This window comes from Odontesthes bonariensis, chromosome 8 (genome assembly GCF_027942865.1).
Source record: "Odontesthes bonariensis isolate fOdoBon6 chromosome 8, fOdoBon6.hap1, whole genome shotgun sequence".
Classification (NCBI taxonomy): Eukaryota; Metazoa; Chordata; class Actinopteri; order Atheriniformes; family Atherinopsidae; genus Odontesthes; species Odontesthes bonariensis.
In genome coordinates this window covers 8,899,652-8,927,257 of record NC_134513.1, presented here as the reverse complement: position 1 = coordinate 8,927,257, position 27,606 = coordinate 8,899,652, and the positions used below count along the sequence as shown (strand labels likewise).

The following is a 27,606-nucleotide window of genomic DNA, read 5'->3' as shown; positions in this document are numbered from 1 at the left end:
GATCATCTCAATGCCTTTGAAATAATAAAAGTCACAGCAGTGACAGATTTCAGTAATATCTTGGCCTCACTGTAGGCTGTTTTGGTTAATTTCCCATCCGATATTTGCGTGTGTTCTCATTCCTCTCAAGGGAAATTGTGCTGTGCAAACCCTGTATGTCTGTTATGTCCAGATCAGTCCCTGTCATCAATTTATGTGTGTGGGGGTGGGTGTGCAGGCAGTTTGGTGTGTAATGTTTTTTCCTCTTTTCTAAAAGGCATCCTCAGCATGAAAACATCAGATCTGACTAAATTTCGTGACAGGGAAGATATGCACAGTGTAACTGTCTATTTCTCCGTCATCACTCCTTCTTCTTTAAGCAGTCTTTCAATAATAAAAAGCTTCCAAAGACTCACTTTGACACAGCTCTCTGTGCTACTGGAATAAATGTAGATACATGATATTGTACATTTTCTATCACATTTTGTAAATATGTGTCTTTTATCACTGTACAGAGTACAAATGTAGTATTTCAAATTAGAATATTATCGATGTACAGCTAGAATTTCATTTTTGGGTATGAAACTGTTCTTTAAAATCTACGAAAATATGGATATTATGAATTATAGAATTATTTCAAAGAGAATCTTATTACGAATGTAGAAAGTATAACTGTATGTGCATTTCTTGAGTGTGTGATTTGCCAAGAAATGGATTCCTTGCCTGGCAAAATGAGACTGGTTACCAACTTTTACACAATGGAGCAGAGTTTCAGGGGTTTTGAAGAATGACTTCTGCAGCCAGAGAGACGGGGGAAGAAAAAAAAAAAGATCCAGGAAGAGGACAAAAGGTAAAAACTAGTTTCAATGTAGCCCAAAAGCCCAGAAGCAAGGGCTTTCATTTTGATTTCACTTGGAAACTTATGAAGCTTCACACTGCTCCCTTCTCCCTGGGAAGAAGCCAGTTCTCTTGCTGGACATAGTATAACTTTTAGCAATTTCATACCCTGGGAATGTTGTGGAGCACTCAATGTTTTGTGGGGAGGAATTGTGTGTCCCAATCTGAACTGGGTCTCAAAAAACATTTATTGTAAAAATCAGTAAATGGATTGTTTGTTTTAGGGGGGTTTTTTGGACTTTTTTTTTTTAAATCAGTAGCCTGCTGCAAGTGTTAAATGTACATTCAGGTGTTCATTTTCCATTTGCCTATGTATGTAGATGTTCATTGTGTATTCACTCACTGTGGCTTGTGGCTTCTCTTGCAATAGGAAAAATAAACTCGAAAGTATATTGTTTGCAATGTATATATCTATATGACAGTACATTATATGTGACTAATGCCGTACATTTGAAATGTACATACACCTGTTTAATAGCAACTATCTGAATGTTCCCCTCAAACAATCCCACATTTATTCTACTCCCCCCCCACCCACCATGATACTTTCGGTACAGAAACATTGGTATTCCGTTTTGAAGCATTCTAGATTATTTGTTCTGGACAATGAATCAATGAGTGTTTTCACCGACCGCCTATGAAACTGTAAGATAAACTGCATTAAGCGGTTACATTGTACCATATCCTCTCCAAATAAAATTCCAATAAAAGTATATGAAATGTGTTTGAAATTAGTTTTTATTTCATTTTATTTGATTGACAGGAGACACAAGGGGGAAGAGCAAATGCTTTTGGTATCTTTTCCAACTTTCATTTTTGTTCTACATTTTTTCTTAGGTGTACCAGGAAGTCATGGGAATGTCAACTTCAAACAATAACTACTCTGAAGATACATTCAGGAGAGGCAGATGGTGACCATATGTGGGTATAAATTGGGGTCTAAAACAGCAGCAAGAGTAGATCAAGAAAAAAAAAGACGTCATGTTGTACAGTTGTACAGCAGTTATTTCACGTATACCACAGTTTGATTTGAAGTTACGTTTAACTTGAGCCATTTTAACCTTGCAAATGTATGACTTACTTGTTTCGCTCAAAATAAAGTGAGGACGTTTAAAGCTCAACTTTTAACAAACTGCTTCATTAAGTCAGGGCAGGAAAACAAAGAGTTTTCGAAATTAGAGTTAGGGTATTTGACAGTAAAACAAATCCTAGGCAATTTGCTCTTAAGAAAACAATCCTAGAAATAACATCATTAAGTGAAAACCACTAGTATACAAATGTTCTCATTATCCTTCCCTACAACTGTGAATTATATTTCCTATAGCAACATACAAGTTGTTTCTTATCAGGTGCTAGCAAGAAGAAAAAATAAAACACGTTGTCACTAAAAGTCATGTTTCCACTGGTTTTGTCAAAGCTCCTACTGTAAACCTACAGGACATACAAAGAGGAACCAGGTGGAAATAGGGCAGTGGATGTGTTTCCACAGTCTTCTTCCTTCCTTGCTGGCTCAAACAACCTCGTTAGTCCATTTGGGTGCGCTCTCGCTTCTTTCCCTCCTTCTTTTGCTTCTTTGCATCTGCAAGAAAAGAAAGAATTATAACCAGCGTACTTTATACTAACCTTTCTGCCAGAGGAGGTGTCTTTGAAAATAAACAAATCCCATTGTCTCCACGAAGAGACGCAATGAATTTATTTTTTTCCAGATTGTAGTAACCATACAAGTTTTAATCAACCAGAACACCAGAGTTCATGTTTAGTGCTGTAACACTGCTTGCACTTACTGCTGTCTCTCTCCAGGGTATTGATTTGATGGCTTGGTATACATTCCATGAAGAACCACTTTATCAGCTTGCAACAAGAGTGGATTGGCACCTGGCAGCCGTGACAGAAGCCATAGTGCATGGCTTCCCTTTCTGCTTTATGACCTCTCTGCTCTAGTAAACAGTTACAGGACAACCTGTTTGTCCAGCAAGCTTCTGGCAGTCAGTTTGTTGGACTATCAACCCGTTTTTTGTCTGGCGTTTGCGTGTGTTGTATCGGCTTGTCTGTTTCTCAGTCAGGTAGTTCATCTTCTTTTTACTCTCTGAATGTTGGCTTGAAAACAACTTCCCTAAAAAGTTTGGATGGGTACAATTTACTGCACCTAACAACGGCTTCACAGCAGATCTCAAAAGCAAAGGTTCACTTGGTTCTGCTATAAAGAATGTAAAACTTATTTTATAGATAATTGGCCTAGGATGATATTTTATCTTAGTTGTATAATAGGGTTTTCTGTTTCTGCCGGTTAGCTGCATCCGTGTAAAAAGTTTGTTTTCGGTCATTTTTAATGAGAAATATAGAAAACTGTAAAGGATTCATGAACACCACTATATTTACCAGACTCGGATTCATAATTTATTTATTATGTGAAATTGTAATGAGTGTTATGATCAAACTGATACTTTTTAACACACTTAAGAATCAATTTTTTTCATAGATTATTGGGTACAAACAAGCTAAGTGCTGTTTTCCATGATGGGAGGTAATCAATACCTCTTTTGTTTCCATGTGCAGAATCAGAATCTAACTCCAGAAGCCTGCTGACTGAGAACAAAGACGAAGAACACCCGTAAATGGCTGAACAAATAGCACGCAAATTGCTTAGTGATGAGCTTTATGGTTACACTTTCGTTACTTATGGCTGGAGCAAACCCAGCTCTTTCTTTGTTTCATCTTGGCTTTAGCTGAAGATAAAATGACTGTTGTACAAAAGGCCTAACAACACATAAAAGGATGGTCTGGTGCTCACAATTTCACTGTTTTCACAAATCCACAGAATACTTGTATGGCTTACATGCTTGGTGTTACTAAGCCAGGCTTTCTGTCTGAAAACACACTGAACAGAGATGTCAGCCTGACTAATTCACGCCCCCTTTAGTCTAAACCACATATGATCCAAAAGAAGTTCCTACAGCATTTTCTTACTACAAATTTTAGAACTTACATCACTCTTGTTAGCTAAACCTGGTCTACAAAGTTGACAGATGCGTCAAATGTGAAATAAGTCACCATTAAGGCCTTTCAGAGGTCCAGATAGTAGTCGTCAAATAAAATGAGCAAATCTTAAAAACTATGAAGATAAAATAAGGGAGAGTTGTATCTAAAAACACATTGAGAAGTATAGTGATAATAAATTAATGCTCACATTCATTTTCATATGAAGGGATTATCTTAAAGGAGACCTCCACTACATGCAAATCCATTAATATCAAGCTGGCAAGTAGTACTCCACTGCAAGTTGTGCTCAGTCAGTGAGATTTCCATTTGGTTTCAACCATTTAACATTCTCAGCATGCACTATGAGGAAATCTTCTTGAAAATATCTTCTTGTCAGCTGCCAACCTTCCGTTGGGAGAAAAATTTTGATTCGTAAAGTGCTCTCACCCATGTAAATACGGAAATTGCTCCTCCTTTCCATTTGATTGCTTGTTTTCATTTGTTTCAATGTTCTCTTTCCTATTCTCCCCCTGATGTTTTGTGTCAACATATTCTGCTACCTGAAGGGAGACACGTATGAAAGGGATTCACCGTCACACTCTTCCCCCTGCTCTATATGAGATATGGACTCTCATACTAGGCTGGAGTACTTTCTGCTGCATTTGCACCTTGCATGACACCGCTACTCATTGCATCTGACCCATGCTGGTAATCAAGCTGTTGCCGCTTCCAGCTTAAATCTCCTGTGAGCAAAATTCAGTCTGTCCCTCGTTTTTTTTATATTTTGCTTCCAAGAAGCCAGTTTTCTTGTAATATTCTAATATGATCTTGAGCCGAAGTTGTCCTTTTGGACATTGGCTGCTTTTTCACTCATTTTCAGTCCACTCCTTGCACTTAGTACCTAATAGTTTCTTTAGGCACGTTGTTACGAGCAACTTTTCGTAAAAAGACAGTTTGTTCCCAATTCTTTCATTGCATCTACAAAGAAATGGAAAAGAAACAGTAACACACTTTGACAAGCATACACCAACAAGGCAATTTGCTCTACCCATTTTTGGAATATCCTTCAAGAAGCCTAAAGAATTATTCCTGAAGATTACTTAAATGACATGAAAGTGTGCGAGGGTCCAGGCAAATGAAGAATGAAGATACATGGATTTTTAGAGGGAGCATGTCCGTACAATACATTCATCTCTATGTTGAGTTCCTGCAACAGTTAAATAAATCCATCCCCCATTACCTCCTCATTTCCTATTGTTTCATTACTAACTGAAGCTTTATTTCTCCAAAAATAAATTTAAGAAAACGTGTCAAATTCAGTGACAGGAACATGATTCAGCTGTGCAATTTTACCATACTGTTGTCTCTCCCAATTTCTCCATTTGCGTTCTCTCGTTATATCAAATATAGATCAAATTAAACATTTGTTTAGAAGGCTTTAAATGAATAATTATCTATTCTTAGAGCCCTGATTCAGTTGTAGCAGTTTGTGTATTTGAATAAAGTGAGAAAAAATGTGTCAAATGGAATCTTAGACTAATTTGCTCTTTAAGTTAAAGACAGGAAAGTTGGCTCTAATGTCTGAACTTTTCTCTTATGAAAAACTGATACTTATTTGGATTATAAGGTTGTTAGGATGCAACTAGGTTGTGAGTCATCTTTTAAGAAAATAAAAAAGGAAGAAAAGCCTATTCTATCTTCAGAGTTTGATCAGTCTCAAACGTTAAACCTTTTTATCCCCACTTGACAGTTTTAACAGCTATGGCTCGTTGCCTTTTTAAGGCAGACTGTGTGAAATTACATGTATGCCTGTGCAAGCAGTGCATTTGATTTGAATATTAGACACCACCTTTCTATCCATAAACTGTGACAAAAGTAAATGTACAACAAACGAATTTGAAGATGCCAGATTTATCTTTTTAAACAGTATTGAAATCCAAAAGCCTTTTGTTTAACCTGAACATCTCCCGATTCCCACTTGCGCTACCCTGTTCTGCTGAAAGAAAAAAGGTGGGGACCTTGAGATTTCTACAGGCATTCATAATGTTTCATTTCTGTCACTCTTTGTTCTCTCTTTCGCTCCGCAGGGTCTGTGTTTCACCTGGACTAGACAGCAAAGACACGCAACTCTGGATCTCAGTTGCTCCCTTGGGGCCTCAAAGCATTGTTTCCTCCAGAATCTGCAAATGACAGACGCTGCCACCATCACAGCAACCTGCTGCAGTCATGGGAAACCTATCTCCCAAACCCAAGGCTGCTGCTCAGAATTGCAGATGAGGATGGCAGATCTCTGTGCCCAGCAGAGGGTTAGATGGCCTCTCCTCTCTTCATCTCAGTCACTCTGAAGCCAAACATTGTTGTATTTATTCTATAAACCTTCTGATCCAGCTGCTGTGGACTGTATCTCTGCCATCCCCTGACATGCGGAAAGAAGCATACACAATTCCCCCTCCCATATACACCACATTGTGCATAGCACCCCCTTTCTTTTTCCTGGTAACTTCTGCTTCTCAGGGCTTATCTTCCAACTGGCAGACACAGGAAATCACACTTCTCTCAGATAGCCAGGCTCTCCTACCAACTGACTCCTTTCCTCTGGACCACTGTCGCCCCCGCTTTGCTCCTCTTTCGCCCTAAGCTCTCACGCCTCTGACTGTCACGCTGCATCTATGCAGCCAGCCTTCAATAGAGGTGACAAACAGGTATGCAGTGCAACGTGGCCAACCAAATTCAATTTGACATCTTTATTAATATTTTTTTTTTACATGAAAAACTTATGTCAGCAGCAGTATTCTGCACTTGGACTTCAGTATTTAATTTAGGAAAACTGAAAAATCAAAGTGTAAAGTGGATTCATGTAACCCCTAAGGGGAATGTTCACCTCGTTTGTCTGGTTATGCCGTACTGCAATAATTCTGTTTGGCAAAAAGTTTCACTAATTTGCAATATAGAGCTTACTCATCCATAAGTAATGCTAACTTATAGATCTTCCATGTCCACAGCTGCACAGGAGAAAGACATGCAGGCCTGTTAAAGTCATTATAGGTGTCACTGTGAGAGTGGCAAAGATAGATTTTTTACCTGTCCACATTATGCTTTCACACATGCCAATATAGGAGCTCAGAGTCTCAGTAAAGCAAAGATAAAAAAAAAGTACAAGGTGGACAGAGAGATGGGTGGATCAGGCAAAGTGAAGCCAATGCAGGGGTGCCAAATACTATATTTCCCTAAGTGGCCACTTCAGGCTGTCTCCAAGAGGGGGTTGCAGAAATGGACCAGATACTGCGAGTCCCTCACACAGCACAGAGACAACGTTTTTTTCAGAACATTTATTCTCAGGTAGTCTGTACATCAATGTACACAAATGAAAGACTCTCGTAACTCAGTGATGCTTTGCCACTGACATCCCTCATGCAAGGTATTTGCTAGCATATACACAAAGGCTGGTGCCACTTGGCACCCATCATTCTTCCCAGGTTTGAATGTGACTGGCTGGGCCTCTCAGGCCCTCGAGCACCTCATTGCACTACTGCAGATAAAGAGCGAGACTGATTAGTGATGAGATACAGCTGTGCTTATCAGACTCCCGCTGCACTGTGTCCCTGAATCTCTGTTCCACCTCTCTGTCTGGCTGAGCCAGAACCACACCCCTCCACCACAGGGTCAAACCCCATTAACCTCCATGTTAAAATGCAAAAGAAAATGATTTCAAATGGGACTAAAGGGTTTTTGATCTCTACAGCAAAATCCCCCCTCTCATGAAAACTGTATGGTGTCAGAGCTTCAATTATGGATTATTGTAGATTTGAGTGGTTGTCAAGTGTTGCGACTGCAATGGACAATCTCAGTCAGATCCTTCCTTTACACCTCACTTCTTTCAGTAAAAACCCAAGATGCTAATGTCTAATGACAAACTCAAGGCTTCAAAACAAACCAGTGGGAGACATTGCTGTGTTGACCTCCATTTTTAAATGGATGAAAGGATATTACAAAAAATATTTCAAGTTAAGCAGCAAAATACATTTCTTGCTCTTTGCAGTGAGCAGAGCTTTGAGACTATTTTCACTCCCAAGATTTCACATACTGCCGTTTAGTCGGGACCCTTGGTGTCACAAATCAATGCAGAAGATATCCTCTGCTGTGATTTTAACATTAGCTGAAAGCTTTATTGTTGCCATGTTCATAGTTTACCCAGAAGTTCTGCAACATGTGAAGGAAGCATTATCCAATTAAAAATTCACATATTTGCATACCTGAAAAAATAAAACGCCGATAAAAAATATCGTGTAAAATCGATATGAAAGCCAATTAAATAAAAATAAGAAAAAAATAAGTCTATCATCTAAATGTTTTTTGTTATAATTGTATGTTTGCTCAAATCGTTTACATTACAACATGAACTACTTGTCACACTAGATAAGAAGACATTTCTGACGCCCAGTACTTGTGAAAAACTCACATGTTTGTACAGCTTTGAACTACAAACTTATTTACAGGCTCATATATTCCAACAGTGGCATCCTGTACCATATTGTTGCATATCCTGCAAAGGCGAGCATCACAGATGGCAAGTGCATCACAGATCCTCACGAAACTTCCCGTCACACTGCATTAATGATGTGCTGCTAAGTTGAAAATCAGCATAAAGTTCAGCATAAAGATCTTAAAACAAAGAGCGGAGCGTAGAGGTGTGCAACCGTTCACAGCACTGCAAACATTCGCAGTAACAGTAGCATGATCTTATCTTTATAATTATGAGCCCTGGGTGATTGTGGATGTTTGATAAAGTAAATGGGAGGTTAGACAAACCCTATGTACAAACCTTGTGTGCACATATGTCATCTGCTGAGCGTGATAATGCGACAGTTTATAGCCCTTGGCAACAGTTCTGCAGTCATCATAATTCTGTTTGGACAATGGGACCTTGTTTCCTAAATTAACAACAGCCATTGAGTCCCTTGCAGAGCATTGTAAACTTCAATGAACAGTAATATATTCTGTGTATCCACATGTTTTAATTTCTCCTATTTGGTCACTACTTGTTGCCTCTCAAGTTTTCTGATAGCTGCCAGTTTTATTACATATATTCAGTGACGTTGGCATGGCTGATGAAAGCTACATCCTGTAATCATAGTTGAATAGTGACTTAACTAAGTAGCCCCACTTTAATCCTGTCACTCACAGCCTCTTCTTCTTACTTAAATAGAAGGATCTCCCTCAGGCTGATGGTGAATTGAATACGAAAGCAAATCACAGATGACACTACCTGAGATTAGATCATTTGCAAGGGTTTGTTAGATTTAGCAAAGGTGCAATCAGAGTGAGACATACAAAGGGACAAGATGAATATCTCTAGAAAAGATGACAGAAGACCCTTCCCTTATATGTATACCGATGGTATACTGATGGTAATTCATTCAAAATGAAAATGAAATTCCTTTTTCTTTTATGTTTTTGGCCTGTGTTCTACAAAGGTGAAAAAAAGAAGATCCTGAATTGCACAAAATTTACAAGTGAGTCAGCAGGAAGTTCAGCAGTTTGGCAGAAGAAACAGAGACACCGAAGTGGTAAACATCCCTTCAGCTATAATTAATTAAGAAACCAAGCGATCTAACATTCCCTGTGACTGTTTATAATGACCTGACAGTAATACAATGTCCTGGAATATTTCTTTGTGTTAATCATCAGCTTGTTTCTGCATGGGCCTGGCTTTTGATCCAAACCATTAGAACAACATGTGATTCCTCAGAATAAAAGACACATTTATGCTTTCCAACCAGCCCCAAAAAGGCTTGTGTATTGCATTTAGGGTTCAAGGATGGTATGTTTCAACAAATCTGTCTTGTATTCCAAGATCCTTAAACGATGCTCGTAAAAGACTTTGTCTGCAGCGTTTCCATATTTTTTATTGTATATACGAAGATTTAATGATGGTGTCTTGATTCCTTCAATATTTGTTTTGTTAAAAAGACGGCCTGTTTCTTTTTTGTGGAAAGTGGAAAGCTAAAGAGAAAATGTAAAAACTAGCTCCATGCAGGAATCAAGATACTGTTCTCTTTCCAAATTTCATGGGCCTTTCGCTCATATGGGTACACACGACCCATAATTGCATTTGAAGAATATGCAACTTCTAATGGTCGTAAAACTGGGTAAAGGTTTGCACTGTAAAAAGAATACATTTCAGCCGCACTCATGGTTGTTTTCAAACCGTAACCAAGCAACTTTATTTCCTGAATGCAAGTAGGAAGTGTCAAATTCTTAACCTCATGAGAATGTTGTGGTTTGTTAAAAGTTGTGAATGATGTCTGTTCCAATCTGAACATGCTCCGACCCCTCTCCCCTCGCTAGCGTCATCCCACCAACAAGCCTCAGCCCAGCATATGTTTCACCTTTATTTTTATGCTTGAATGGTTGATTCTTTTTAAGAATTTTAAGAACAATGTTTTAAACTGTGAACCACATCTCATGCCTCCTGAGTAGGACTTACTTGTGTGACCTTGACTTATGTAAACTGATTCTTTGGGTGAAAGTTTCAAGGTGGCTTTGTCACCAACCCGTATGCTCAGAGCAGGGCCTCGTCAGCCTGTTACCACTTTGTACACAGACAATATTATATTGCTTTGTGTGGGTCCTCCGCTCCTTAATTACCAAGTTATTAGCAACTGTTAAACCTGCATTAAACAATATCCTGTACAACAGTGTGTTGTTACCCTCGATTAAGTTACCCTGGAAGGGATGGAAGAATCAATAGCAAGGTATGTTGCTTTGTCTGCTACACATGCTACAACCTTATTTCCTAAAGAAAATTGGAACACTTGTAAAATGTCAATAAAAACAGCATTTGTTTGTACAAAGACAAGATATTCAAAGGTTAAACTGAGATATTTAGTTTTTTGACGAGTAAAGGCCTATTTTAAATTTGACGCCTACCATAAATAACTTTACAAGATTCAAATGAAACAGAAAAATAAGTCAACGGAAGTCCCAAACTGTCGAGTAACTGAAATCCAACAGTAGACACAAATGAGTTCCAAAATACTTACAGTGTCATACAAAGAACTGATGACGCAACATGGTGTTAAACAGGCCTGTCTCAGCTTTAGTCATGTGGGGAAAAAAACATCCATTTTCAAAAAGTAAAGTAATGATATTTCTCAGTTTCAGCAGTCAGTTTTTTCAGAACAAAAAGCAACAATGAGTTCAGCAACATAAAAAGCCCTGAATCTCCATGTAAGACAGCTGTGGTGATGGCAATGTAATGTCTGGGAAAAACCATTTCCCCAACATCTACCCATTTGAAGAGCACACTGAGGGAAGTAGACGTCAATGTCCAAGTGTAGCATAAGGAAGAGACTTAGCAACAGCAAAAACAGGGTTCATCACAAGGTGAATACCATTCATAATCCTCAAGGACAATAAGTCACATTACACACTGCCACAAAACCTTTTATCAATCCAGAGCAGCTTCGGAAAACCATTATTTGGACTGACAAACCTATCGTAAACCTGAACCACAAAGACTGTTAGAAAAAAAAGAATGGAAACGGCTTTGAACGCCTCATGATATTAAGCTACAGCATTGTCTGCTGAACATGTGGAAGCAATGTAATGGCATGGACATGCATGCCATCCAAAGGCACTGGATCCTTTGTGTCTTTAATAACGTCACAGAAACAGCTAGATGAATTCTGAAGTGTTCTGGGATGTCCTGTCTGCTCTGATTTGAGTGCAGCAAAGCTGTTTGGACCGTGCTTCATGGCACAGATGGATAATGACCCAAAGCATGCTGCATTATCAACTCGGGAGATTTCAAAGCTAAGGATATTGATTCTGCAACAGCCAAGTCATTCACCTATGATGGCAACCAGATTGAGGTGCATTTTACTTTCATGAGACCAAACAAAAGCAGACAGGCCCACAAACAATCGCAAACAGCTGCCAGCTAATGTAAACAACTCGATACTATGTAATTAGTAAAAAATCTCAGCTTTTAATAGCTAGGAAATGTTTAATTGAAACTAGCATTTTTTTTTTCCAATTAACTTGCTGAGCTGAATTTATTAGCTGAGGAGTAAAATATATCATTTTCTTGGCAGGCAGACACCAGCATCCCACACTTGTGTTGAAGTGATGATTTGTCAACAGGCTCAACATGTCCAGCAAGAGTTGCATTTTACTTAACAATGAATTATACCTTTCAGTTTACCTTGCAGTTTGGTCTTGGGAATTTTCCCACAAGGCTTCATGGCTGTGACAGTGGTGGCGCAGATCGCATCCATGAGCGCTCTCTTCAGAATACCCGTTCTGTTCTTCTTGCCTGTCGCCAGGTCACACTCACCCCAAGACTGGAACTCATACTTGCATTCCCCTAAAGCACACAAAGAAATCAGCTGCATAATTACATGCCTCGGTTCAGTGAGGGATTTAGAGGGAAATGCAATAGAAGCAAACAGGCAGAGAACCTGGTACAATGGCACACGATAGCTTATTTGTTTTAAACACGCTGAGTGACTGGAAGGAGCCCCTGGAGCCAAGAGATTTGTGAGTCAGTCTTTTAATGGCTGTTTGATGAGCCGACAGTCGTCACCTCCTCTTGTCCAGTATCCACAGAATGATTTTATGAGGAGCTTTTCTCAGCAGCGAAGTATGCTCAATGCAGTTTCTTGCAGGGACAGACAGTGCCTCACAGTTTTGATCTTATATTTCCTATATGATGAAACCTACTAATAGAATGATGAATTCTAAAACAACACGGCTGCTTTTCATCTTGTAAATAATGCACAGATACAATCTATAGCTGTCGAGCAGTGGAGGTACTTCCAAATGAAAGCACATTCATGAAATTGTCTTGCTGTGCTGCTGATAGTACATTTAAACCACCTTAAACTCAATCATAGGGGATGCAGGATTGCTTTAGATGTCGCTGGTGCAGGTTATAGAAGTGGGTTTGAAGATAATGTGTGTGTGCACGCAAGTTTCTGTGTATTTTTTTTGCCAGCATCTCTCGGGTCTTCCTGCATTGTTTTGTAGCCAGTCCGGCCGGGCTCCCTTGAGGCTGTGACAATCATTCGTCAGCTTCCTGTTACATGAAAGCCTGTGTCACTGCTTCTGAGATCCCAAGATGCTCATCAAGGGAGGGGAGAGGTTTGAGGAAGGTGGTGAGGAGAGCACACGGAGGGAGTGACAGGGCCATTGTTGCAAGAATCCTTCTGGGACTTCCTGAGCAGACAACTTTAAAAACCCTGTGCCTTCATACCCATAATTTGTGTCTGAGATGGAGGGCTTCCGTGCTGGCTCCTGGGCATTTATAAGCCCATGTGCTCCTTCAGGTGTCACATACAGAATACGACAACCCTGTATCTGAAAAAGTTGCGGAAATGTGGAAAATACAAAACAACAATTATAAAATAACAAAAAGATAAATAAAAAAACTAACTCAATGATCCTTGCGTTTGTATTCACTTTATATCAGTGCAGACAGTATGAGGAGGGCTCTTTTAAAAAAAATAAAAAAGTGCTATCTTGAATTGTTACATAAACATTCTTCACAAAAATAATCTTTCAGATGCCAAGACAGGAAGTGGATCTCTGGTTTATCAACAAATGTGTGAGGGAAAAAAAATCATTCAATTGTTGAGACACAATATTTCTAAAATAAATACTGGAAGTGACTTGCATATTTCTCCTCAACAGCACATAATATAATTCAATTCAATACAATACAATACAATTCAAGAAACCTGGAGGGATTTCCAATCATGTTGGGTGAGAGTGGAAGTCTAAACTGGACACTCATGATCTCTGAACCCTCAGAGAAATCTGCATCAAGAATTTACCAAGAGCTGATATAACCTCGTGGACAACAAGTTACAGCGGGAAGTCTTTTCCAAGCACCACACTACAGAAATACAGTCACAAACACCGCAAAACGTTACTCTGCCAAATGAATATGATGTCAACCTTGTGCAGAGTCAACATAGAGTTCTCTGGGCTCAGATGTATTTAGGATAGACCGTTACATTCACTGTTAATATTGTATTTTGATAAGATGTATTCAAGATCTTTTTTTGGGAAAAATGGACACTATGTGATCAAAGAGAAAAAGGACTATCCAGACTGTTATCAGCAGCAAGTCCAAAAGCCTTGCTCTGTGATTATACGAGGTTTTGCGCTTAATCTATGCAAGTCTTGATTAATTTACATTGGTTAACTCGCCTCACCACTTCTGCTTGAATTGCGAGTGATACGGAGATGAATCTAGTGTGTAGAAATTGGAAAATGAGATAAAAGGCTCTTTTACTTCCTGTATTTTTCCTGTTCCAGCAACTGTAACAGTCTTGATTGTTCCCACCTGCGTCTCAGTTTCCCATCAGCCCCTGTCAGTGTGGCTCTTCCTCATTTTCTTGGCTTGTTACCATCTCTGATTTTCCCCCTCCTTTTTTTGTGAGAACATCACATGTTCATGTCAGATGACAAATAAACCTCATGGTAGGGATGTGACTGCAGTGAGGACAGGTCAGGTTTGCTCTCCTGTAGCTTCAGTGGATCAGTGTCACCTCTATGATGACACCATTATGCTTTGGCTGAAAACTTCACAGCCACGCAATGAGTAGGAAACACTACTGAGCCTTTTTTAGTTTAAAAGACCTCAGACAGACACAAAAATTGTCCAGAGACAACCAGACTAAGATTGGGCTAAATCTGATCCAAGGTCTGATTAAACAGTTTAATTGAACCCAGATTTCACAAGAACTGGCAATACATACATACAGTTTGCTTACTTGAGAGATGAACTCAAGAACTTCACTGTTTCAGTGTTCCTCACAAGTTGCTGATCTATGCAGTTTTAGCACCACCAGAATACCATATTGCTATTTTGGGGGGGATTCTTTCACTTGAATTACTAAGGTTGTAATTACTGAATCATTCTTAATAATTGCCATTTTTTTTTTTACATTTATGTGTTCAGTTGCACCCTTTATGACACTCTGGAAGCATCCTCTTTACAGTACACAGCCTGTATAGTTCCATATTTTCCATACTTTATATGGAACATTAGATTTTTTCCAGTGAGTGTTTTCTGGGATTTTAGCAGGATTTTCCATATTTACAGCTGTTTATGTGATATATAAATGAAAAAAAAACTAAACTATGTGGCAAAAATGTGGTCTAAATTTAGCCTAAAGTGACAGTGCCTACATGAGAGCTTTGACCAGAAGCAACCTTGAAATCATACCTGGTGCTCACTGGGACAGTTTTACACCAGATCTTCAGGTTGCTTATCTTCAATGGTTATTTGTTCCAAAGATGATATATCTGATGTCTCTCTCTAGCTCATATTTTGTACTTGTGAGCACCAGACACCAACAAGAACACTGACAGAATAGTGTTGTTCAAGTCACTAAACTGTAACTGGAAAATCAGTAATACCTTTGGGGGTTATATTCTTTACAATTTCAAAGGAATCCTGTCACTATTATTTGATAGTATTCTGAAGCAAACAATAAATAAGAAAGCATCCTCTCTAAAAGTGGTGGTCTTACCAATATTCCCATGGAATCTACCATTATGACCTCACACTCCTTAGTGAGCTGTGGACAACTTGACTGCAGTCATTTTATAGTCTGCCGCTTACAGTACATCCCACTTTTCATCAGCCAATAGTTAACTGCAGAGAGCAGAAGGCACATTCAGATGCACCACTTTCTTTGGCTATATAGGTAATCTTAACCAGTCTTTTTTAAGTTTTGATGCGAATACTGTGAAAAGTTAAAACGTTCTCAAAAGGCTATTGGCTTTTCATTATAATATATACTGCAAATAGTCAATGGAATCGGATAAAATAGTCCCTTTTCCTCTTTGTGCAACTGTTTGAAACCGAAGCCCCCTCATATGTGATTAGTTGACACTCTGAGAGCTACAAACAAACTACAAATGGAGAATATAAAACCTTTGGTGCCAGAATCTTGACTATATCCACACAGTCTGTATATTAATCTGCACATCCTGTCATAAAAGGCAAAGCACAGACGGAACAAATGCCAATCAAGGGTCCTCTTTCCGCTCTCATCATTTATCATTTTGAGCTTTGCGTTTGTGAATTCATAGTGTAACAGCTATTGTCGTTCAATGTGTTTTTCTTTTGATATATTCAAACAAATTAGCTGGATTGCTTGTGATCTTTTTCACCAGACCCCAAAGGCGGTCCTTTAATTTGGTTACACCAATGATTCTGTACCATGCCGTCTCCTTTTGATTTTATTCTCCATGCAGAGCTGTGTAGTGCTTTCACAAGCAATACAGAATAAATGGGCTGCCAGCTTAAAACTACCAGTAATGTCATCCTAATGGTTTTTGTTTAAAGGGACTTATGAGGTTTAGTGGCTTTATAAGATGTAACAATTTTACCAAATGAGATGCCAGACATTTCTTGTTAGAGATCTCACAAGTACAAACAGAGAAAACATCATCATTTTAAGTTTCTCTATTAGTACAAACAGAAAGGGATGTAATGTTGTTCCTTAATGAGGTATGCTACCAAACAGCATGGGCATTTTGTTCAGCAGCACCACATCTACCTGTTTTGTCTGCAGGCACCAAATGTTGCACCACAAAAGCACCAAATATTCATTACCTATCACAATAACCTTGATGGTATTGTTTACACCTCGTGAGTCTGTCTGCATGTGTCGTTGTCATGATGGTAATTTGTGGTCCTGGAGGGACTTCTTGATGCAGCTACTACAAATGCTGTTTTGAGTACCCCGGCAAGTGTTATTATGATGCCTGTGGACATATTTTGAGTACAACTATGGAGTACAGGGCTATAAAAACTTTACAGGCTGAGATTGCTGAGGTCTTAATGTCAGCTACTGTAATTTCTCTGCAAAAGTTTTTTTAAACAAATTGTTTTGATTACAAAAATACTCAAAGTAACCCTAGAGAATTTGGTTATGTTTGTGCTCTTTGGCTCCCCCTACAGTTGTGGCTTGTAACACCAAAGTGATAAAAAACAAATCTCCACGTGAGCCCTGAAAATGCACAGCCATGCACATCAATTTGTTGTCGTGTTGAAGAGGCAACAAAGACGCCATCCAAAAGTCCACAACAATGTCAAGCAACCATAAAGCAAAACAGTTCGGTGCGGGGCTGGAAACCAAGGTCCAAACTAAGGTATCAAGTCCGGGAAACAAAAGCCAGTGGGCTTCAAAAGGAGTCAAAAGTACATAGTTGTAATGTTCACAAACTTCTCCAGTGTTGCTTTAAAATGCAAAACATAGAGCTTTCTGTTCGTCTCTTCAACACAAGATGGGTTTGTCGTACTTTTTTTCTGTTCTTTCCTTTTCAAAGTAACTTTTCACGTTTTAAATTTCAGAGGCACCTAGCTTATTGTCGCTCTTCCAAAACTTTGCTGCTGTAATCTTTATATCCAGTTATTGGGGGCCATTTATTCCGTCTGTGTGTTTATCATTTCGGATGGGCTCATTGCAAAGCAGCAGCAGGCTCCCCTACAGGATTTACCACTTGAACAAAAGTCTGCCAGGAGTTCCATTGAAATACATTTCAGCTGTAAAGACTGCACAGACTCTAGCCAAAAAAAATAAAAAAGCTCATTAAAGACCATCTTGCATTCGGATCGCATCAGTCTCAAATCCGTTGAGATTTCAGAACACACCCATTTTGTAACCCACCCTTTGTGTCAGCTACACACCTGTTATGTTTTGTGAGCTGTGACACTACTGGCCTGCGATAAATCTATCCAGAGCTTTATAAACCCAATGAAGCCCGCCCACCCACACATGTAGGTGCACATGCTCACTATGTGAAAACAATACCTGCCACACTGTTGAGGCTGGTAATTACAACGCCAGATGATTGTTTCTGTGTTTTCCACAACAATGTGTCATATTCTCAGCAGACATTTCTGTTGTACCTCTAATTATCTCGCTTATGCATTCCTATTCTGAAAATGGGCCACTGTTGGAGCCACAACAGGTCACGAGGAGCTGCGCAGCGACAAATAGGAGTCATGCATTCATAGTAGGAGAGGAATTCTCCTATTAAATGCTAAAAATGTTTCATTTTTAAATTATAATAAGAAAAATCAATGACATTCCAGTTCTTGCAGTTATTTGGTGTATGCAGCTTGAGTCTTACTGTGAGGACTTCTCACCTCCAAACTTCTTCTTCCAGTTACACGGGATCTTGCAGCGTTGAGTCTTGATGGTCTGCTTGCAGTCAGTGCCGGTGCGTGTTCCCTCCCTGGTGCCCAGTCCACAGTCCCCCTCGTTGGCTACACACACACTCCACTGCCACTCCCCGCAGTCAGACTTTCGCTCCTTCTTCCCTATAAGATCAATCACTACAGTTAAAAGAGAGTACAACTCCTTTAATCTGAGTCAGTTTATAGAGTAAATCGATTTTGAAAAAGCTTTATCTGTGTGTGCATGAAGTCTGTTAACCTGCCACAAGTAAAGAGAACTTCAAGGTCACTGCAGGGTGGAGGAGTGAAAGTTTGAAAATGGATAATATCTAGAGGGACTTCGATTTTTAGAAAGAAGTGGCCTTCCTAAATCTCTGTTGCCTCTTCCATTAAAATGTGGCCCAGGGATATTTTGTCTAGATGTGTTGCACATTTGGTTTTGTTGTGCAAATCAACATTTCAGAAACAGAAAACAAAAAGAACGTCAATAATTCTGAAAAATCTGACATTTCACATCCAGTACATTAAATTGGTGACATGTCAACCTAAAATGTTGTTATGCTCTCTGAAATGACATGTAAATTGCTGTTCTTCTTTTTTGTCTTCTGTGTTAAAATTGTTTAAATGAATAATAAGGAATCCATTTTAAGCATTTTTTTCAGAGATATTGTGTATTTGTCGAGGTTCCGAAATGTTGATGTGATTTAAGTTTAGCTATCGTCAATTTGAGCTTCAATCTTTCTGAATTCACAGGGCCTGAACGGCATTGAAGGTTAGTTTTTCATATAGTTCAGCACTCCTAATACTTGGGATAGCCCAGGCCAAGCCATAAATGTCTCAACCAAAACGTGAATCTCAAGGGGAAGAAGCTAAATTATACAAGATCACATGGAAACGGAAGTATCAGAATGGCAATGTAATCAGTTTATATAGCTTTCAACTGTATTAGAAAGGCTTCTTGTTTCATTGTTTCCTATTTGGACAGACATAACTGCACAGCCCCACCCCACAAGTAGACAGGATTGGTTCCTTAAAAATAGTGTTATGTAGAACATATAGCTTGTTTAACCTCACCTTTCAGTGGAACTAGGAGGTGCTCTGGAGATTCAAAGCAGAAATCCCCAGCCATGGTACGGCTGACTGTTTTTGCTCATGATATGCATTTATAATACATAGAAACACCTTATAGACATCTTTGGGGTCAAGTCGAAGGTCTGAGAGAAGTCTAATGGAAACTGCAGCTCCATTATATAAAAAGTATGCTCACAGTTAATGACAATCACCTTGTTTTTCTGCTTTGCCTCCTTCGGCTGCCATCACTGTGAGTACCAGGAGTGCCACAACAGCCACCCGTGTCCATTGCTTCTGTCCATTCATTCTAAAAGAAACAAAAAACAAGACAAAATGTTACAAAGGAGAATCCCACTTTTATCCTTCCTGAAAATGCACCCAAACTTTACTTATTTGGAAAAACATGGAGGACAGAGAAGCAATAGTCCATACTTGATTTCAGTATCAACAATCAACATTATTATTGTCTGCACTGCAGTTACACTGACAGCCATGTCTACGTTTGCTGCCAGTCTCAGTAAGAGCTTTGCACAGTTAGATAAAGACATCATACAGGTTCGATTTCAAACTCTGAGCAATCCAGTAGCTACTGGTCATAAGTGTGAAAAGCGATCATGTTTGGGAATATTCATGAAACGATATAATGGTGTCAGTTTAGTTTTATTTTGAATATGTCTGTGTTCTCTTATTCGAACAATCCTTGCTTTGCTTATAATTTTTAAATTAATCTTGTCCTTCTCTTCTTTCTCTTATATTTGCTTCCAGTGTTTGCTCCAAACCTGTTTTGGTATTTTGTGGATTACTCCACCTCACTCCTCCTGCCATCCACATCTGGGTGTAATCCGTATAGGTATAGTTTCTGTTGTTCTCTGCTAGATTGTCTATAATTTAGATCATTCCTTTGTGAATCGCTTTCCAGCCATCTCTTTGGTTTCCTTGTGAATATATGACCTCCGCTTCTTCCTGGTTTATGCATTTTGCCTCACTTTTACCTCTGGACTTTTTCGATAGTCGCTTTTTTTTTGGATCCGCTCTTTAGGCTGCACCCAAACTAACCCTAACCCTTTCCCCAAGGACTGATTACTCGTGCTTGATCTATGCTTCTAGAAAGACAAACATCGTCTTTCTAGTTTTTTTACCTGGCTGTGTCCTCTGCTCGATGCAAACATTCCAACTGTTGTCAGAGATGGGAAAAAATGCTTAATAAACTACGTTTACAATTCAAGAACAGCAACACTTTTATGCATACTTTTTTTCAAATAAAAAAACTGAATAACTTTTCTTCCCCAATTTATTTTTTGGTTTACCTATAATGAGATGCAGAGTCATCGTTTTTTCCTTTATATTCATATTCTCTCAAGTTACTGATGTGTCCACCAAATGGACATCTTGCATTGCGGAATTTAAAGAATTTAAATCTTGTTGTTATTATTATTTTGCTTAGTGTTTTTGTTCTTTTTCAGGCAGAAACAAAAATTTTAACTTTTTTTTTTTTTTAAAAGTGTAAGTTTAACAAATGACTCACAAATGTCCATGCTACACTATGAAGGCCAAGCTATATGCTAGACTACAAGATGGCTTTTTAGACGAGTTGCCACAGTTATGGATTGCACTTACCACTATGAGTAAAAGGGTTTATGAAATACCGTTTCAGTTTTGATACGTCGCCATGCTAATATTCTGCATATCTGTATGTCTTCTTACATCCAAAGCCATGATCTGTAATGCAAGAGACTGTTGGTTGAAGACTTGTCCTGCATATTTTCCGCAGTCCTCTCACTTTTCTACTTCCCCTCCCATTTATGACTCCTTACTCTTATATTGTACCCTCACACACAAATGTTTAGGTGTTTTAAATATACCCATGTGAGGGCTCACACATTTTACTCTTCATGGATTGTGATTACCATCATGTCATGTGTATGTTGCCCTGCAGAGAACAACAGCCTGAGGATGGGTCGAAAAAAAATCTCACAATATACGACTGAGTTGTGGCACTACTACGTTTTGTACATCGACAAATGTACCAATTACATGCTATCTGGTGAGATTAGGCTGACGTGGTGTACAGTTGATGTTTGAATCACACATGATGACTGCTCATCCTTGCTTTAGCTGTCATAATGTGCAAAATAGCCCAAAGGCTTGTGTTTTTAGAGGCATCAGAGTCCAAACAGGCTTACTGACTTGCACAGTATTTGCCAAAGGAAAATTATATGTGCTCTGAGAATAGAGCAGTAGTTGCATTTCCTGGAACACATTGTCACTACCCCAGCGTTGGAATGGTCATAGAAATACAGTATTTGTTTGGGTGTATCTTTGTTGTCGACTTCCTTCCCAGTTAAGCTGGTATTCATGATTTGTCGTTAAACAAATTTATTAGCTGGTTCTAGATCAGCAGAAAGCTGTTAAGTCGTACAGCCACTGAAATTATTGCTGCTTTGGCAATGCTGCCAAAGACAATTTCCTTGTGCCTGACATCAAAACTCTGTGCTCAAACTCTGGTAGAACAGTTTGGCTTGGCATGGAAATAAGACGATATGCATTTGTCGTTTTTAATCCATCAAAAGCTGGCACTCAGTTCTGTGTTGCTTTGTGCAATGAACCTGCATTTAAGCTTCTTATTTCTAACACTTAAGGGTTTTTTTTGTCTGTGATCTTGAAAGTTGAAAACATATTCAAACTTTAGATGTGATTATTCGCATTTAATTTCAAAGTTACTGTCTTCCAAAACTTAGAAACTCATAATGAGCCTCATGGTGATGCCTGTAGTTTTGCTGCCAGGAGAAGTCATTTGAATCTTTCACATGATTGATTTCATACTTTTGTAGTTGTGGCAGCTCACAGCCGAATCCAGTTTTGATTAGATACTTCAGACTCTATCCTTCAATTTCATTTGATGTTGACTCTAAGGGACTCCAACTGTTCATCTTCCTAACTCAAAAAATGATGAAAGAAATCATTGACTCCCAGCTGTAAGAAGTGTATACAATGAGCTTTAAAAGTTTGACAGAAAAAAACAATAAAAGTCTCCTTATGAAGAAATTTTCCATGAAAAAGGAAGTTCAGAAGATGAGAGACCATTTCCCTCAGGTAAAATAAGAGACAGGGATGATGACTTTGAATTAGCACTCCATACAGTAAGCTACATAATAATAAGTCCTGGAATTCAGCCGACTTGACCAATTCCTCTGTAGCTGGAGAATCCTGTGAGATGACACATTTCTCTTTCTCTTGGGGTCAATAATTCAACTAAAAGGCACCATGTAGCTCCCATTCCAGGAGCGTGACGGCACCTATAAAGGATGTCTGGATGAGCATTTGACACTCATTCAGTGCACATGTGTAACACTTTGATAAGAAGTACAGAGGAGTAACAAACCAAAAGAGCGCCCACATGCTTTCCATTAATGTTCTCCCTGATTATCCCCGGACATAGAAACAGCTACTGCTCTGCACACACTAAAACTGGAAATCGAAAAACAAAAACATATGTTTCTTCCTTTCAAGTCTCAGCACTTGGTAACCTGAACCCTTATAAATTGACCACAACTTTTCTGAGTTATATCATTGGGGACAGTTAGTTGATAAAGTGCTGATACGTTGTGTGTTTTTTTCCAGATGTTTAAAGAGAGAGGTCATATAATATCATATGATGCTAGAATATCTTAATGATCTTCGTAAGTTCTTGCCCAAGCAAACTTGTCCTCTGATTTCTTGGAAAGCAGGAAATTACACCTGAAGGTTTAGAGAAGTCAAGCCCTTTAAATAAAAGAGTAAATGCCCCAAGGGTTGTTCTAAAACTAAAAGCTTTGGAAAAGTCTGAGGAGAGTTCATGAAGTTTTTTTCAATAGGTTCTAAGATAAGAGGTTATGTCTGGTATATATATTACACATCGCGTTAGGCTGAGGCAGAATCCAGCAAAAAACACAAAGCCCATTATCAAAAAAGAAATTTTTAAACGCAGATAAAGGTACAGTCGGGGACAGACTGATCACAATCGATTGGAAAACAAATTACTAAAACTGACAAAAGATTTCCTGTACGTCTTGCACATTCCAAAATTAAGAGCCACAGTCTGAGCCAAACATATAGTGTTTACAGATCCCCAAGACCTAAGGCCGAGAGATTAGTTTTGTGCTATTCGTGTGGGACAATCGACCAGGCAAAGCAAGAAAACCACACTAACACATTCAAGTTATGTGCGTCCACTGTGAAAGTGGAAGATTTTTTTTTAGTTATTTATTTTTTTCTGGACTTGTGAAATAAAATTGAGAACATTTATTTTTAGAGACAGCAGAGTCACTGCAGGAAAGTTAGAATGTATAGAACACTGCACACCTTTTACAGTTTAAAGGCTGTCGTATTCTTCAGCCGCTACCGTTTGCCCACAGTCCACTAACGCGGTTATGTTTGGATTCTTCATCAGTGCTAAAAACGGCCATTTGTTTCGGAGACAGTGAAAGGAGTGAATTTTACAAGACATTTCCAGTGAAAGTGCATTGAGTGGGAGGCAAATACAAAGCCATTTAGGAGCTGCTTGTACATAAAGGTCATCCCTTAAGCTAAGGAGGGAACAGGAGAACTCAATGTTTGCAAACCTCACACAGAAGGGGGGTAACATAAGAGTCATGCAGTGGTCAAAGTGGCTGAATTAAATTTATCAAGCCCTCCAGTTTGTTCAATTGATTCAGACATTGCTGTGGATTCCAGGTCAGGAGAATGGAGGTAGAGGAAAGCCAATACTGGCCACAAATCGATGGACCTTCAGTGATCCCTTTGTGTGGTTATTCTGGAGTACTCTAGTGAGCAGACAAAAGCTAAACTCAAAATGCTCCATGCAGTATCCGTGTAATCCATGCAGAGCCCATGAAGAACGTATTTATACAACTAGATCCTTTGCTTGTGTTTAAAATGAGGGCATCAATCAACAGAAAAAAAAGTAATCATTAATTATAGTTTCCAGATGTTGGCTAATCAGGTGTAAGAGGCCTTTCAGGGAGGACAGGCTTCAGTAATAAGGAACTAAAACAGCTTGTCAATGTGGGTGCACAAAGAGGCCAGTACATGATATGTATTGGTACGTAATACATATATAAAGCATGGTGCTGCACGAGTGGCAGCCTGCTGCAGTAGCTTTGGAAATATTGTGTCCTACTTTGTATCTTCTTGAGATTCTCTAATCTTGTTTTCTGTGAAAGTGCTGAATTTGGAAACCTTTTTTCGACTCTGGTTTGGATGCTGTGCTACTGAAATCATTTCTGCCACTTTCTCTCACTTTCAACATCCGTTATGATGTGTAACCACGCCAAAAGGAAAAGCTGTTTGCATCTGGAAGCAGCTAATTGAGCTTTTCAAAGCCCAAGTAATGCCTGGCGTAAGACACCAAATCCATACAAGTTGAAGAGGAGATGCGGAGCTGCGGAGCAGGAACAAAATGGAGAGAAAAGATGGAAAGGAGTATGAAGTGTAAACCATTCCGGTTCCTTGATGGCAAATGTGAGATCACTGGCAGATAACTGGACGAGTGTGGAGCACTTACTAGGAACAGCAAGAATATCAGTAAGGCAACATTATTGGTTTCACTAAGGCATGGCTGCGACATATCTCCACCCAGTTTTCAGACTATATATGGGTTGCAAAAAACTACAGACAGACAGCGATATAGGAGGAATGAGTGAAGTGCTTCTTAATGACAGATCCTGGTCATGTCACAGAGAAGGAGGGTTTCTGCACGCTGGATGTTCCATGTTGGCTTCTGACAGAATTCACCCAAGTTATCTGATGACGATGGATGTGACATCATCAGCTACGTTGTTGTCAGATGACAAAGCAACACCCCAATCCATTCACGACAATCTTGTAAGATTTTATCCACACTCTTCCCTTCTGCTACACTTCAGTTTTACAAAAGTGTGCCAACAGATTTTTCTATTCACCTGATTTTGTTATCCATCAGGAACAACAGCACATTTCTATCACAGCTTTTTATTCTGCAGTAATATCATTTGGGGATTTATACTGGACAATAGAATTGAGTTGAGCTAAATTTAACTGCTGTGAATGATGTAAAACTACTCTAGTAGAGACCCTGGGTTTAAACATAAAGTTCCCTTTAATGAATCAATTATGTGGCCCAAGCTGGAGTACTGGCTGTGCAAAAAAAGATTTCCACCATTATTCTACTTTCAGGAATGGATTCTGGGTTTTTTAATTGAATCCATTAACCTCTCACATTTGAGCGCATGCATGTTTATCAGATAACTTAGACAGATATATAAATATATGTGGATTGAGCATAGAGTTTAAAAAATAACAGCCCCACTCTGATTTGTTAATGATTAACACAAATATCATCAAAATGTTCATGTATTCATTTGATACATCTGAGCTGGAAATCAAGCCAACCTTTTCGTTCTTATTATTAAGGATATAAAGCAGGCTTCAATCTTCTTCTGTTTTTTATAAAATCAACAGCTCCATAACAAAGGCGACACAGACATATATCCATTCACTGCCATTATCAATCACCAAGACACTACATACAGGAAATAAGGTCACTGATATCAACACTGTAAATCAGAGCTGAGAACCTACATTTAAGACAAAACAGGTGGCCATAACATTTTATTTCTTGTGCAACAAGCTAATTCCAACCCGTAGCCATCCTATCTCCAATTAACTTTTAGAGTTTTCCAACTGAACATGAAGTCAGAAGAAAACTTAAGCATGCACAGTCCTCTTTCTAGAGAAAAATATTGGTTTTATGGAGCAACACTCACTGAAGTCAGTAATGGGTCAGCAAACATGACTAGACTAGAAAAGACTGAAGTGACCATCCGAAGTGGTTCTCTATTATGCAGGTGGTACTAAAATACTGATGTCACATACTTGTTCAAATGCCTAAATGGAAATAATCATACACAGCAGATATTTGGCCAAATAACTTATAATAAATAGCAGAAATGGCCTTCACTGAGTACTTTCATCCAGCGTACTTGTCGACTGTCTGCTCTTATTTGAGAGATCAGGGTCATGAGCAAGCAACAACAATGCCACATGTCGAACAAAAGAATAACTGAATAAACCAGAAATGGACCTAATATAGACCATGGTTAATTTCTGTTCTGGCAAACTTGCAACCAGCTAGAGTCACAAATATGCAGACAAATTAGTCTAATTTGATAAGGACTGCCTTAATATCATTAGACTAATAAACTGTGCATATTTATGAATCAAAGTGTCTTCAATGGACCCATTTCAACCTCTTATTTGCAAACAGAAATTCAAAACTTCAAACTTTCCTTAGATTCCGAGTACAACCCGGTTAAATTAGTTGTACATTGGCAATAGGGAGCATACAGGGAGCATACAGGGAACATTTGTCTTGTCAAACATTGGAGTTGGGATAAATCTAGCTCAGGGACTGTAAATATTGTTTTGAACATTTTTTTTTTTCCTTTAGATCAAGAGTATGCTTCCACTTGAATCACGATGCCTCAACTTAAAAAGTAGACACAGGCCACATTGGATGTGCACAATGTGGGTTTATGCACGAGGATATAGCTGAGGGCAACCAGATCCACAACCCTCTGAGAGCAGGTCAGATGATTAGTTATTTTTTTGCTCAATGAATACCCACAAGGATCATCCTTTAAAATTGCTGTTGCTGACACTGCAACTCTGCAAAAAAAAAAAAGACTGACTAAAAGACCTATTGTAATGCTTAGCAAAGCATTCATTGACACATTTAAGTTTATTTGCCATAAAGGAATTACATAAAGTGTGTTTTTCTTCTTTTCTCTCATGGGTCAGAAGTTCTGCATTACACACTCGTGTTTTTTTGCAGCCTCAGGAAAAGACAGTGTCAATAGGAGATGTCAGAACAGTGCGACTAATGACCCTGGATGACTCCATTTGCTCATAAAAAAAAAAAAAAGACCACACCAAAGAGAAATAAAGGCAGTATTTTGTCAGGTAATTGGTGTCCTGTGGTATTTTCCCCATACTTGTCTACATTTAGAATATTAGGTCTCTGCTTGGCAAATCTTCACATGAATCTCTTTGTGGCGGTTACAGTCAAGGAGAGCATCATCTGATGGAACATCTGCGAGGGTGAAATCAGTCATGACTGCAGGTACTTTAAGAAAAAAAAAAAGAAGTGTCGACTCCTGCAACATAATCAGCCTTCTTTGGCATTGAACAACTTCATCTAGACACAATACTGTCATCACTTCATGTGTTTCACACCTTTTTCGTGCCATTTCTTCTTAATGGGACTTGGATTCTTTCAGCATGTTTATGTTTTTTTTTTTGTTTTCTTTTGCTCAACAATCTACACTGAAACCACAAAAGATTTCACAGTGACAATAATGAATATAAACATTACCAAAGTGGTTAAAGGGATAGTTCGCCTCTTTTGACATGAAGCTGTATGACATCCCATATTAGCAATATCATTTATGAACATTGACTTA

General features: G+C 38.8%; 1 protein-coding gene across 4 annotated transcripts in view; it reads right to left on the bottom strand.

Moving 5' to 3' along the window:
* Positions 1 to 1,596: 1,596 nt before the first annotated feature.
* ptn (pleiotrophin) overlaps positions 1,597 to 27,606 on the bottom strand; it is a 47,907-nt gene continuing 21,897 nt past the window's right edge. For 3 of the 4 annotated variants that reach the window (XM_075471576.1, XM_075471580.1, XM_075471578.1), the window contains 4 exons: positions 19,342 to 19,436; positions 18,029 to 18,202; positions 12,050 to 12,223; positions 1,597 to 2,455 (listed from right to left, as the gene is read on the bottom strand). In XM_075471576.1, coding sequence (XP_075327691.1) covers positions 2,400 to 2,455; positions 12,050 to 12,223; positions 18,029 to 18,202; positions 19,342 to 19,436 — 499 coding nt within the window. In that variant the 3' untranslated portion in view covers positions 1,597 to 2,399. The remainder of the gene's footprint in view (positions 2,456 to 12,049; positions 12,224 to 18,028; positions 18,203 to 19,341; positions 19,437 to 27,606) is intronic. The other variant, XM_075471577.1, reaches the window with a different exon arrangement.